The 13,900-nt window shown below is 44.1% G+C and overlaps 1 protein-coding gene across 1 annotated transcript in view; it reads left to right on the top strand.

The window, feature by feature from the left end:
* Positions 1–13,384, top strand: part of LOC144721312 (cAMP-dependent protein kinase type II-alpha regulatory subunit-like) — a 45,523-nt gene extending 32,139 nt beyond the window's left edge. The window contains exons 6-11 of the mRNA XM_078598840.1: positions 735–888; positions 2,486–2,587; positions 2,739–2,813; positions 3,111–3,176; positions 4,531–4,666; positions 9,263–13,384. Of these exons, the coding sequence (XP_078454966.1) occupies positions 735–888; positions 2,486–2,587; positions 2,739–2,813; positions 3,111–3,176; positions 4,531–4,666; positions 9,263–9,396 (667 nt within the window). The 3' untranslated portion in view covers positions 9,397–13,384. The remainder of the gene's footprint in view (positions 1–734; positions 889–2,485; positions 2,588–2,738; positions 2,814–3,110; positions 3,177–4,530; positions 4,667–9,262) is intronic.
* Positions 13,385–13,900: the final 516 nt, after the last annotated feature.

The raw sequence follows: 13,900 nt of genomic DNA, 5'->3' as shown, positions 1-13,900 counted from the left end.
ACAGACATCGCAGCAAATCCTTCCTATTGCTGTATTCAATCCTCTGCCGATATTAGGAAACACTTTCAACTCTAGATTGAAAACTAATTTCCTTAAAACTGCTCTTTTAGTTATTTTGTTGTCCTTCAGCCATGTACCTCCGATTCGCGCGGTTGGCTACGTACGGTGCGAAAGAAGTTCAACATACATACCTACATACAAGAGGAGTCACTTGAAAGCAGCGGCAAAATGTATCCGATTCAGGCTCATTCCTAACAGCGTGCTTCAGCCACACCAAACCTCACAAAAATAATATTCAGGGCCTACCTTGGCTCCTCCCACCCTCAACCAGTATATATACAAATACTGTTTTCTTAGAATTTCTCTCACTTGATACGGCGATCGTGCTGTGACGGTTCCACCTGAAGACGGAAGCTTGTGTTGCCTCCGAAACGTCGTAATTTTTATTTTATTTTTATTTTACTTTTATTAATTTAAAATTTTTACCTACGTGACTTTACCGAAAAAACCTAAGAATATGAATCCTTGCAGTCACGAAAGCTTCAAATCTAAAATGTATCCTGCCGTCTGCGTCCATTTGCGAGTGTCCGCGAGGCATGACTGGAGTCGTTTATGCAAACCGTGGATCTTAGGATCCGTCAACGCCGAACCTTCACCCCCCCCCCAACACCGTGCACGCACGACACGACTCCCCACTCTCCCCCCCGAAGCGTGATTTTCCTTCCGTTCGGCAGGGGGATGTACGACATCTACGTGACGATGAACGACGTCTCGCGCTGCGTGGGCGCCTACAACAACCGGGGGAGCTTCGGCGAGCTCGCCCTCATGTACAACACGTCCAGAGCCGCCACCATCATTGCCACGTCCGAGGGGGCCCTCTGGGGACTGGTGTGTATGTTAAAAAAAAACGGACCGTCGGGGGAGGGGGCACGCAGGCCACGGACGGCGGGCCTCTTTATTATTGATAGGTTTGAGCAAGACGATAAATAATTAAAGATATACACGAGGCGTGCGGTGGGGGTGGAGTGGTGGTGCGGCGGTTAGCGCTGTAAATTAATTATATAGAGACGTGCATAATAGATGAGGTGGCTGGATCATTTATTTGGGAGGAGGGGGTAGAGGGCAATTGCCCATGTCAGAGTCACTCACTCTGAGATTAGGTCAGCCACCTGTGATTAAACCAGGTTCTCTTCTGCATCGAGTTGCTGGTCTTAGCTCGGTCACCAATATGATATTTTTTTTATTTGGTAAGAACCCTATTGAAAGAAAAAGTAAAAAAAAAATGCCAATGCCTGCCTGGGTAAACAACGAATATATTTTAATGGCGAAGCGGCTCTCGTGCGACAGTTACACATGCATAGCTAACCATGTGAACAGCAAACATCATAAAAGAGGGTTTTGTGTGCTTCGATATAACATTGAGAATTAAACATTGTAAACGGTAAACAGCATTGACAAAAAGGTTCTGAAATGCACACAAATTAGTACCTAGGTCCAAATCACCATGCAAAGTAAACTAAACAAATATTGACTTGTTGTTTTTACTGAAAGGTTTGATTATTTTCCATAACGAGTGGAACGATTTGTTAGGTTAATTGTAAACAAGAAATGTTAACGTAAGCTTTATGACTTCATAACAATGCAACTGCGCACACTGTGTCAGTTCGCCCAGCCACGTTGTGGGTGTTTTAATGACAGAATTCAGGAGAGAAGAAAATCATGCCTAAACAAGGTCATTGAAAGTTAATAAATCCAGAGGTGGCTGGGTGGCTCAGAGGTCGAAGGGCTGAGCTGGCACCACTGAGACCCCTGGGTTCAAAGCCACACAGCTGCCTTTGATTAATCACGGTCTTCAAGTTTATCCAGAAGAGTGTTTTTTTTATTAGATCGCGTAAATATAAATGTGTCGTTAAACACCACCACCGCCAGACACAGCAAATTAGTAACATGTGTCACGTTAACAAAACATGCCAATTAGTTACTAGTCCAGCACACCGGTGTGTTTGAGAGTAAACCCACAACAGTTACAATTCGAATGACGTTTAACCGGTAATTACAACCAGCCTCATCAGGCGACAGCCAGAAGTTTAGTGAGTTCAGGGGTCTTAGCCTGGTCACTAACTGACTGCGCAGAAAGAGCCCCATCATATTAAGCTTCGTTTTTTTTCCACTTAATTTGGCTAAATCTCAAGTCTTAGAATTACTCATGTTTATTTTGATTTGAGACGAACATTAATCTGTAGCAGGGTGGACAGACAGGTGCAGTTCCTCCAAGTGTGGAGAAGAGGTCACTAGAAGGCATCTCAAAAGTAGTTCTCTGACATCCAATTCCGTGTGCCGTTCTCTCACACTGAGGGTTGCACTGCTCTGTGAAAGAACCAAATGGAACAATCGGATAAACAATTGTGGAAATTTACAAATAATTATAAAAACAAATTCAAGTTAAAGTAACGTCTGTATTATTTGCTGTTCGTTCTGTGGCCAGGATCGCCTTACCTTCAGACGGATCATCGTAAAAAATGCAGCAAAGAAACGAAAAATGTACGAATGCTTCATTGAAACAGTACCTCTACTAAAGTCTCTTGATGTGAGTACATTAGTAAAATGAAATCACCAGCACTCACCTTTTACGACTGCACATTCAATACACACGTACATACATTAGCAAAGTAACAACTATACAATACGAGCCAAGACGCACACACAACAACACCTCGTTGCGTCTTTCTCGCCAACAGTTTTCTGAGAGGTTAAAGGTCGTCGACGTGATCGCGTCGAAAAGCTTTCAAGATTCCGAGCGGATCATTGCTCAGGTGACCCGTCGCAGAAATCTCGTGAAACCGTATTTCGTGAAAAAATATATGCAGGCCGCATTGAAAATGTCGGCTTGCGCGCAATTCACGACTAAAAAAGGAGCCGCCGCACTTTTAAATTGTCCTGTAAACATTTCCACGAGCTGGCAAAACACTGAACTTTTATGACCTTTATTTATCGGTTGCTTTGCATGTCCGTTCCTTTAACCTTTTAACCCCGCTGCCAAAGTGTTAGGTTTCTGTACTTCTTTTTAATTGTTTCGCAAAACCAATTTTAGCTTTCATCTTTGCCGCCAGGGAGAAAAAGCTGACTGTTTTTACCTCGTTGAGTCCGGGGAAGTGAGAATTGCGATGCGGAGGAAGGTAAGAACAACACTCGCGCGTCAAACGCGTGCCTGATTTAGCACGTTGCAGCACACCGCTAGGATGTGACGGAAATACAATTCACTGGACTTGTATTCTACTTCAATATGGTCATATTTAGGATATGTTGATGGGCACAGGAGGACAGCTTGTGTCTGAGATCATCAATTTGGCATGGACCTAACCACAAACCTATGCCTCGCAGCACGAAGAGTAGCTCTGTGGTGTCTCTTATAAAGTTGTTCCTGAATATGACGTGATTTTTTTTATGTATGTTTGCAGTTCCAGACGGGACAGTTTTTTTTAAACTCATTCTCACACCGATACTTTAATTATAGAGTACAATAATTACTAATATTGTCATTATAATGCAAAACATGTTGAGCACAGCTGATGTTTGTTTTGGCCGGGTAGCACGACACATTCACTGGGGAATCTCAATCTGTGTAGCATTCCTCTGCTTTTAGACAAAAGTCGCATCTGGTTTCTGGCATCCACTCGCCTGCCTGGGTGAATGTGTATTTCCTCATTGATTGTCAAAAACTCGTTGCCAATTACTCTCCTGTAGGCATTGAAGGAACGTTTAATATGTTAACTTATAAAATATTGGCTTCATTTCCATATCTCTAATTATGAAATGTTTTCATTATACCAGCCTCTTGTCCTTCTAGCCCTATGTTAATCAGCAGAATTTGTTTTAGCACAAGTTCGATTTTCTTGGAAACCCATGAGCAGAGCGTATTAAACAAATACTGCTGGTTTACCTGATGTTATTGGAAAAGGCCTTTCTAAACAATAGAAGCCTGTCACTGCAAGACACAATATTGCGTAAAAACGAATTTTGCACATCAGAACATTTCACAGCAAATGCAGATGATTCCTTCACCAATGGATTGGTGACTGTGGTCTCCAATTTAAAATCATGGACCACAAGAGTAAAGCTACTGCCGGCTTCAATCATTCACCACAAGCCGTCCACTGGCTCACTCGCCAACCTTGACAATAACATAAATAATCCTTAATCAACTCTCTGCCATACAAAAGAAGCACCTGAGAAGTCAACGGCCTTCGCGTAAGTCTATAGATCTCTTTGTAAGTCTATAAATCTCCACGTGAGACGATATCTCAAACCGCTGACCGCATATAGTGATGCCAATACCCCCTTCGATCGTTCACCGGCTTCAATTCAGACATTCAACACGAGGCCACTCCTGCGCTCATCCACTGGCTCACTCGCCAACCTCGGCATCAAAGTAGAAACATCGCCGACTTAACTCCAGGCCGTGCGTTATAATGACAAGAATGCGTGATTTCAATTTGCTCCGCGTGCCTCCGTCTGAAACGCCCGCGGCAGTCGGTGGCGGAGATGGACCCGCGGGAGGTGGAGATCACGCGGTGCACGCGCGGACACTACTTCGGCGAGCTGGCGCTCGTCACCAACAAGCCGCGCGCCGCATCGGCTTACGCCGTCGGGGAAGTCAAGTGCGCCGGTGAGTCCAGTCGCTGGCTGTTGAGGGCGCCGCGCGGTGGGCGAGACATTAACTACCTCGTCGTATTCTTGGTTCTTTCGGTAAAGTCACGTAGAAGGGAAACAATAAAATAGTAAAAATATAAAACCATAAAAGTCTCACGACGTTTCGACTGCAACACACGCAATCGTCATCAGGTGTGTTGCAGTCGAAACTTCGTGAGAATTTTATTGTTTTATATTTGTATTATTTTATTGTTTCCCTTCTACGTGCCTTTACCGAAAAAACCAATAATTTGAATCCCTGCAGTCACGAAAGCTTTATCCCCATGGTCGTGTGGATTTTTCTCCGGGTCCTCCGGTTTTTCCCTCCACATTTAGAATCGACATCATGTGTTTAAAGTATTTGGCTGCTGCTATAAATTTCTACGTGATAGGTCACATTGTTGAGCTATCATTTGTGGCCAGGTGACTTCTGAAAAAGAGCAATATAGCTCAGTCGGCCTTACCTGGTTGAAAAAAAAATAGTTTTACTTTAGTTTTCTAATATCCATTATTCTTCTTCTCCGACTGTCCATCGCGAACGATGATGACTGCGGAGAACAGCTATCAGCATCATTTCATTGCGCTCCGGTGGGATGAGAAGCCCAGCCTTTGAGCGGAAGCATCGACCACACTATGGGCAAGAATTGGGATTTATGTTGTGCCGTTTCTGCTGTTGATTATCATAACGTGTATGTATGTTGAACTTCTTTCGCACCATACATAGCCAACCGTGCTCTCATCGGAGATGCGGGCGAAGGCCAACAAACTAAACACACACAAAAAAAAAACATGATTTATGTGCGTGTGTTTTCGTTTAGAAATAGGCAAGTTTACGCATTCGTTGCTTTTTTGTTCAAGGTTAAAGGAAGAGTATTTATATATATATTTTTAAAAATCATTAAAACATTATTATAGAGTTCTGTAAACATTATAGTTTACAGACCTCTATCGATCCACTGCTGGATGAAGGCCTCCGCACATCCGGAAGGGCCATGAGGGGAGGGTTATTTTGAAATATTTCACCATTCTAGTCAATGTTGTTTTGTGAGAGAAATGCCCAGGACTGGTTAAGATATCGCTCGATCCTGATAAATTATCTGTGGCAGTGTCCTAACCGCTGGACCACTACTCCACCACAGTGTTTATAGCACATTAATAATGAATAGATGCATTTGAAAAAATGCTGGGTATGTGTTGTGAAAATTTGGCATTGACAGAGAGTGCACAGTGACAGACCTGACAATTATGCCATGGGATTTACTACCATCTGTGATCTGGAAAGGTACAGCTTTTTGGGGCAAGAATTTAAGCTAATTTGTTCACATTTGTGCAAATGAAATTGCAAATAGGGCTTACATGAATATTGTAACCTGGAGGTTTTTAATCATAACCACATTTGACCACTTAAGATGTTTAGATATACAGTATCAACTTGCACTTTCAAATATCGTGCCATTACACCACATGACACAAGGACTTGAACCCCTGCCATTATGATTCTATAAATACAATGGCTTTCCTAACCACTACAAAAAACACCGGATAATCACATCTGTACACCGTGCAAATTGACGTGACGACCTATTTTGTGAAAATTACATATTCAGCCGGACACACTGCGAAACCTTCCCAAATTCTTCCGAGAAATATATAAGTAATGTACAATACAGTGGGCCTCATAGTTATTCCCCACAGAGGTGCTCCGCAATATTCTTCACAGTCTATATATAACCCAGATGTGCGTCACCGTATTCTTCCAAAGCCTCATCTGTTTGCATTACAATGTTTGCACAAATTGTTGCATACAATCCAAAGAGGTGACTCTTGAAATATGAACATGGTATGTAATCCATAATGGTATGTAATTACCTACTATAATCACCCAGAAATGTCTGTCTGTCCCGCGCGTGACGTCAGTCCACATGAGGCCCACCCCCCTCATTAATATTCATGAGTGGGTGGAATTTTACACTAACGCAGAGGAAGGTCGAGCTAAATTAAATAATGTATTACGCAAAGTCGCTTCAAATATGACGTTTATTTACAGAAAGTAACGTGCGTGACGTCACTGCAAAAGAGCCCCCCCCCCCCCTTCATTAATATTCATGACCGCGTGGAAATTTACACGAACGCACAAGAAGGTCGCGCACTCCACATGCCGCACCCCTCCCCCTCATTAGTAATCACGAGCGGGTGACGTCACTCCACATGCCGCACCCCTCCCCAATAACCGTTAGCAGGTGACGTCACTCCACATGGGGCAACCCCCCCCCCCCCCCCCTCATTAATAATCATGAGCTGAACAATTTTCTGTTGAATATTTCAGATTTACTGCAATATACATCCGTCCTTGGACGAGCACACAAGCTCGTTATTATAATAATATGTACCTATCGGACCTTTTTTGCCAGTATCAAAATTATGAAAACAAAGAATAGGCTTTGTCAGAAAGGGTTATTTACCTTAATGCCGATTATTTTTAATGTTCGGACACTAACATAAACAATAATAGTGATGCGAATTATGTATCGCAGGAAGCACGTTGAATCTAAAGATTATTTTATTAGGATGGTCCTTGCCAATGTCATTAGCGACCAATTTGGCATGTTTGGAGGAAAACCAGAGGACCTGGCAAGAAAAAAAAACCCACCACGCATCAGGGGACAACACTCAGCACCACCATCTCGCAGCCACACACCTCCAGCACCTGGCAAAGCCTTGGTGGGCTCAGTCCTATCTTAAATTTGAAGCTTTCGTGACTGCAGGAATTACTCTTTGATTCTTTCGGTAAAGTCACGTATAAAGATAATGTTCAAGCTTGCGTAATTGACCACGCGTCGCCGCACTCATTGACATGTTAATTTTTTCTCTAACCCCTCCCTCTCTCCGCCCCCCCCCCCCCCTCTGTCTATTTAAGGCCACGCCACAGAGACGATCTCCCTCTCTGTGCCTGTGTTACTCTCTCTCTATGTATCTTGGTGATATCTGTCTGCTTATATGTCTGTCTATAGTTTTCTGGTTAGATTTTTTGTTGCTATTTCATTTATACCTGATGATGATTACTTGTGTTGCAATCGAAACGTTGTATGCTATTATTTAATTTATTATTTTATCTTTATACGTGACTTTACCGAAAGAACCAAAGAGTAAGGGACTCAGTCCTGCCTAGCCTCCAATATCTGAGAAGATCAGTGTATTCCAGGATGCGGTGGTCACAGGCATATTTAGACGATTGTATGAACTACAATTTCCCAAAATTCTGATCTATAATGTATATCGGAGTCACATGGCACATGTTTGAATTTAAACATTTAACAAATATTCTCATTCAAATCATATAGTCACCTACTACATTTTAGTTCCAAACAAAGGAGGGAGAAAACTAGCCAAGATGATATCAGTGTGTTTGACCGTTCCATAATAATAGTGATAAATGCTTCACCCAAGCTATTCATACTTTGGTGTTTGCATTGCCCTCGTACTGTTTGCCTTTTGGCAGCCTTTGGTCTCCCACTGGTGAGGCAAAGCCATCGAAGAGGCTGTCTTTCGTGCAGACAAATCAGTTTCAAGGACAGTGCATGTCTAATTATCAAAGCATATCTTGTTCGCATTTTTTTTACCACAAGTTTGTTTGGTTAACTCAGACGTGATTCCTTGTAGTAGGTGACTATTTGGTGTTTGAACATCTGAACACCCTGTATTTATGCCAGAAAGGGTAAAGGCATCTTTTATTCTTGCAATGCAGTCTCATTTAGACACTGCAGTATATACATCTAAATTGTACTGTATCGTGTTGTCTTCCAACTATGTTGCTGGGTATACAGGAGGTCTTGGGTTCGATCCCGACCATGACGCCTGTATATTTGGAGTTTGCATGTCTCTCTCTCGCCGTGGTCGCGATTTTTCTCCGGGTTCTCCAGTTTTTCCCCTCCACATTTAGAAATACGCGTTCAGACTATTTGGTGGCTATGAATTTCCACGTGATAAGCCACTTTGTTGCGTTATCAATTGTGGCCAGGTCGCTTCTGAACAAGAGCGATATAGCTCAGTGGGCCTTACCTGGTAAAATAAAAAAATGTTCATAGTATAGTTTTGGCAAGGGGCTCTTTAGAGCGTCCACTGAAGAGCCTGGATATGTTCCACTTCATCGTTAAATGGCCAAAAAGCCTCGATTTGAAAAACATGCCAAAACATGCACCTCTACTTGTACAGGTGACGTAGCCGCTGTTTACATCATTTTAGTTTGTTCTTTTCATTTACGTGCCCAGGCAGTTTGTTTAATCTTTTCAAATCTCAAGCTGATTGCGAATCAGAATATATCAGCGTACCCGTAAGTGAGAGGCACGCCGCAGCTGCATTAGATCAGAGGCAATGGCACCTAAACAGGAGTCTTTCATCTGGCAGCAGATAGAGAATTAATGATAATTACGACAACGATGACGTTGATGCCGACAACCGTAAACATTCCCCCCCACCACCTCCTCCTCCGACGTGGCCTGGAGATTCGCATGAGCACCATATATAGGTTCGCTTTGACAGAGACGGGGTGTGTGCCTTCTCTTCTCTTGCGCAGTGATGGACGTGCAGGCCTTTGAGCGTCTGTTGGGCCCCTGCATGGACATCATGAAACGGAACATTGAGCACTACAAGGGGCAGCTGGTGGCCTTGTTTGGAGAGAGCGTTGACCTGACCGACCCTGACCTGTGACACGTCCGACCTTCAGGCCATTCCTCAGTGTTCAACTTCCCTCTTCTCTGGCTTGGCCCTACCATGGTGGGTGAATGAAGGGGCCTGCGGGTTGGTATTGGGTGGGGAGGGGGGGGGTGAGAGTGGTGCTGGGAGGTGGGAAAAGGACGGGAGAAGGGACATGTGAGTGTCCTCACCTATCCTGAATAAAATTGAACACTCCAAAGTTAATATCACACGTCTGTGCTTCTGCACCAGCCATACGTATCTTTGCGGGTGTGCGGCGATGGCTATTGAGTGTCCTGCTTTGCATAGGGGTTATCATCAAACCTCGTAATGAGGGTTCTTTGATTAGACGAGCACCTAAAGCAATGTGAAGGAGCGAAGCCCAAGTTCTAAGTTGTGTGTGTTTTTTTAAAATCTGTGACTTTATATGAACGGTGCTGCGAACTTCGCTGCTCCACTGTTGATTAGTTTTGTGTTATAATTTGTATTTGTCTCACTTTGCGGTGGGTTAATAAACATGAACCGCACCACATGCCGGTCGAGTCAGTTGTTTTATACTGAAGAATCATCCAACCAGAATTTAACGTTTTAAACTCCCACCAGACTTGTAAATGTCACTTATGCGAGGTCAGGAGACAGAAATTTTAATTAATTTGCAGTAGATACCTTTTCAAGTTGGAACGTCTTGTTGAAATGGTGAGGCCTAATATACACACACACCATTGGTAACGTGTGTGAAATCTGCTCTCTGTGTTTGGGTCTTACCGCCTGTCCGACGTTTTCCTCCAAGTGCTGAGAGTTCTTCATGAACTGAATTGATTAAGTTTCCAGGACGTGGTGCGAAACGTCGGACATCATGCCGAACTCGCACACGTTACAACCCGACAACACATCGGAGAGCCACACAACACAACGGCTAACACTGACGCAATGGTATATGTGAAATGTACTTCGTCAAAAATAATTCCGAACAATATATTTAAAGTGCCAATTGTTTATAAAAGCACAGTTAGCAAGGCTCCAAATTTTTGAAGGTGGTGTTGTGATTCATCGTTGTTAACTATCACCGTCTAGAAGGCAAAGCGCAAGAAGGCTGTATTGTGAACACACTCGCCTTAACCTGGAACTTACAATGTGGACAAGTTTCCACCTAAAGGCTCCACAGTATTCGTAGCCAACGTGCAAGTATAGGAATTGCGTCAAAATTATCGGGTTTTGTTTATTTTAAAACGGACTGCATTGTTTTATAAGTGGACACGTATGAAGAGATCATGTTTGGTTCTGAAATTATACACCAGAACATGCACCCAATGCTAAATTTGGCCGCGCCATTCATAAATGACACGTTAATGGTAAAATTAATTAATGTATTGTTACAGCACAAGATGATCCGTTTGCATTATGTAAAATGCATAAACTGCCTGACATGTCCCCAGTTAGACTTGGGTTTTGTACTGTATGAAATTAGCATTAGGACAATCAGTTTGCAATGATGGTTTATTGTGTCTTTTTTTAAAGCAGTATGTTAGAAGTGATAGATATGAAATTCGCTACGCATTGCCAAATGTGGGTCATCATCCATTGACAATGTGTTTCCTTCTGTGTAAGTACTGTACTCTGGTGTCGCCGTGTGTCTGGTACTGCTATGGTGTGTGGTCTATGGCTCTCGAACTCGTCATCCAAATCCATGTTACAGCGACCTCTGAACCTTGGGCCGAAATTCACGTTAGGTTTGCCACTTCCAGCGTCACATGCAACGTTCAGCTAAATATGCTGAAATCTGAACTGCTTCAAAAAAATATTGTTTGTATATACGCCCCTTCATCGCTCCATAGGGAAAGAATCCAATCACCGCCGTTGTCAATGGCTTGCCACATGGACCAGTGCTGTACAATTTCGTGAGAATTGTACTTAAAGGTAGCATCAGAAGACAGCTAAACTGCATGAGGACATAAGAATTAGCATATCACCAAAACACAGTATCATCATTTATATTTCCAAAGGGATATTAAAATTACCGTCATGCACAGTCATGTGTATGCATATGTACACAATACTGTGATGTATACGAATTTGGTCTGAGTATACATTTGTCATTGAATGGACTGTGCAGTGGCATAGAAATGTGGAACTTCCACCACTGGCTCAAACCATCAATGGAGATGTGCATGACTGCACATAGGCATGTAATGATTTGCTCCCTGTCCAGCCCCACCTTAATTCCGTGACTTGTCACAAGAATAACTGAATAGTATTTGTCTTGCTTTTACTGCCTCATTTGTATGGTTTCACCATTTTTTCCTGTCTATGTACTTTAATGATGTGCACTCCATGAGCCGAACTGCCCCATTATGATTTAAGTTGCACACATCATAAATACGGTAATTGTAAATGTTAAGACTCAATTTTAACCGATGAATTGATGCGTTGTTACATGCCTATCGACAAACGTGCAGAAAGTATTGCATCTCTGTCCATCCTTACAATCCACGCATTCTTCAATGGCAAAACAGTTTTTAATCCAAATACATTACAGTGCTGTGTTGAAAAAACATTCCACAGCTGTGGCTTCTAGACACCCATTCCCGGGGAACGGTGAAGACAATTGAAATTCAAATTAAAACATCGATTGTACCCGTAGCGTATACAGTATTCTAGTGCGAAATCCCAGTGCAATAGCCCAACTGGAAAATATAGCGTTCATTTTCTGGGCATCTCCCCCCCCCCCACCGTGAGATACACTGTTTTACACATCTAATAACGTGTTCCACTGAGGCTTGAACCACAGTTCACACCTTGCAGCCGTGGACGTTTTGGATTTAACGTGCAAACAGAGAAAAAGTCTTGGCTGAGATTGACTGCATTTCACCTAGTGTCGTCGCAATTTTCACTTTGTGTCCGTGTTTGCATCTGGGTCCTGCTAGAACCCATTCATATCAACCGACTAGGCTTCAATAAAACTACGTACACCTCAAGAGAAACGTGTGCAGTACAGCAGTAGGTCACCTCGCGTACCTTTTGAAATTACCAATTTAAATGTTTTTTTGTTAATCACAGTCACATCAGCGTATTGTGCGCTGTCGAGTGGAAACGTGACCGACAAGCAACTACCTGCCTCGCAGTGGAGGAGCTACGAGGTGGAGTGCGGGCAGTTAAAGCTGCACAAGGGCAGGAGGGTGGCCCAGGCACTGGGTTTCGAAGAGGGAGAGGAATTTGACATGAGGCCCCCTATTTAATAACTCCAGAGCAGAGGTCGCAACCGGGTACCCGATACCCGTACCCTACCCGATACCCGGCTACCCGTACCTGGCCGGGTACGGGTAGCCGTTTGCGTCCCTGGTGCGGCCGGGTACGGGTAGGCCGTGAGTCACTGGTGAGTCACCGTTTGTCACTCATTTCCCAACGTCTTGTCTCTTCTCACAATTCAAGTTCCTAGAATCAACCCACCCGCGCCTGCAACATGGCTTCATCCCAGAGGTCAATCAGGTACCCGATACCCATACCCTACCCGTACCCGGCCGGGTAGGGTACGGGTACGGCCGGGTACGGGTACCCGTTTGCGACCCTGGTGCGGCCGGGTACGGGTAAGGAATCAAAACCCGTTTGCGACCTCTGCTCCTGGGCCGTTGCCAACAACACGTAACGCCACCGCTGTCTTGTCTAGCTTAAAGCAAAAGTGTCACTAACGGTGCAGTGGTTTTCACTCGGCAAGTGCTGTCCAAGCTGCAAAGCAGCTGCACGTGATGTCGACCTGCAGGATGTGTCGTGTTAAAGAATCTCTGTTGTAAAATACTTTTCACGGCAGCCAGTCGTTATGGCTCCTCTGTCTGCGTCTACATCCACATAGCTCACCCTAAACGAGGCCGTCGTTTCAGAGGGACGTCGCGTTGATATGCCGTAGTTGCCGAATGTAATGAGTGACGGAACAAACCCCCTGGCTCAACACATTATAAACCATTTACTGTACGTAAAACACTGCTGTAATAAAACGATCTTCCCAAAAGTGTGTGCCGATTGCTCCATGATGTGTGTATGTCGAACTCATTTCGCAACGTACGTGGGCAACCGTGCTAATTGGAGGTGTGGGGGGGATGACAAGACAAAGACAAAGATCCCCTATATAGCCTTAACAGACTGTAGGGGAAAGTGCTGTTAGCGAGCACCTATGAAGGCCGGAACGGTACACGAGGGGGTGGGTGGGCCAGCACCACGCCCGACCGCCTTTGTCTCCCTAGTGGCAATGTTTACACACCGCACCAGATACTCATTTGAGGCTGAGTCGACCTAAGGGATGCCCGGGACCGGTTCAGATAATTGTCACTGATGTTTGCAGTGAGCGAGAATCGAACCCATGTCGCCGGGTTCAAAGCGCAGCGCGCTAACCGCTACACTATCGGATGACAGCACACTAAACACAAACATGTCCAGTTCATCACGATATCGCAGTGTTTAAAGTACATGTACTGAACATCCCTCTTGTCAAAGCACTGCTGGATGATGAAGGCCTCTCACCGTGCAG

Source organism: Lampetra planeri, chromosome 11, assembly GCF_965212315.1.
Source record: "Lampetra planeri chromosome 11, kcLamPlan1.2.h2, whole genome shotgun sequence".
Classification (NCBI taxonomy): Eukaryota; Metazoa; Chordata; class Hyperoartia; order Petromyzontiformes; family Petromyzontidae; genus Lampetra; species Lampetra planeri.
This window is presented reverse-complemented; position numbering and strand designations above follow the sequence as displayed.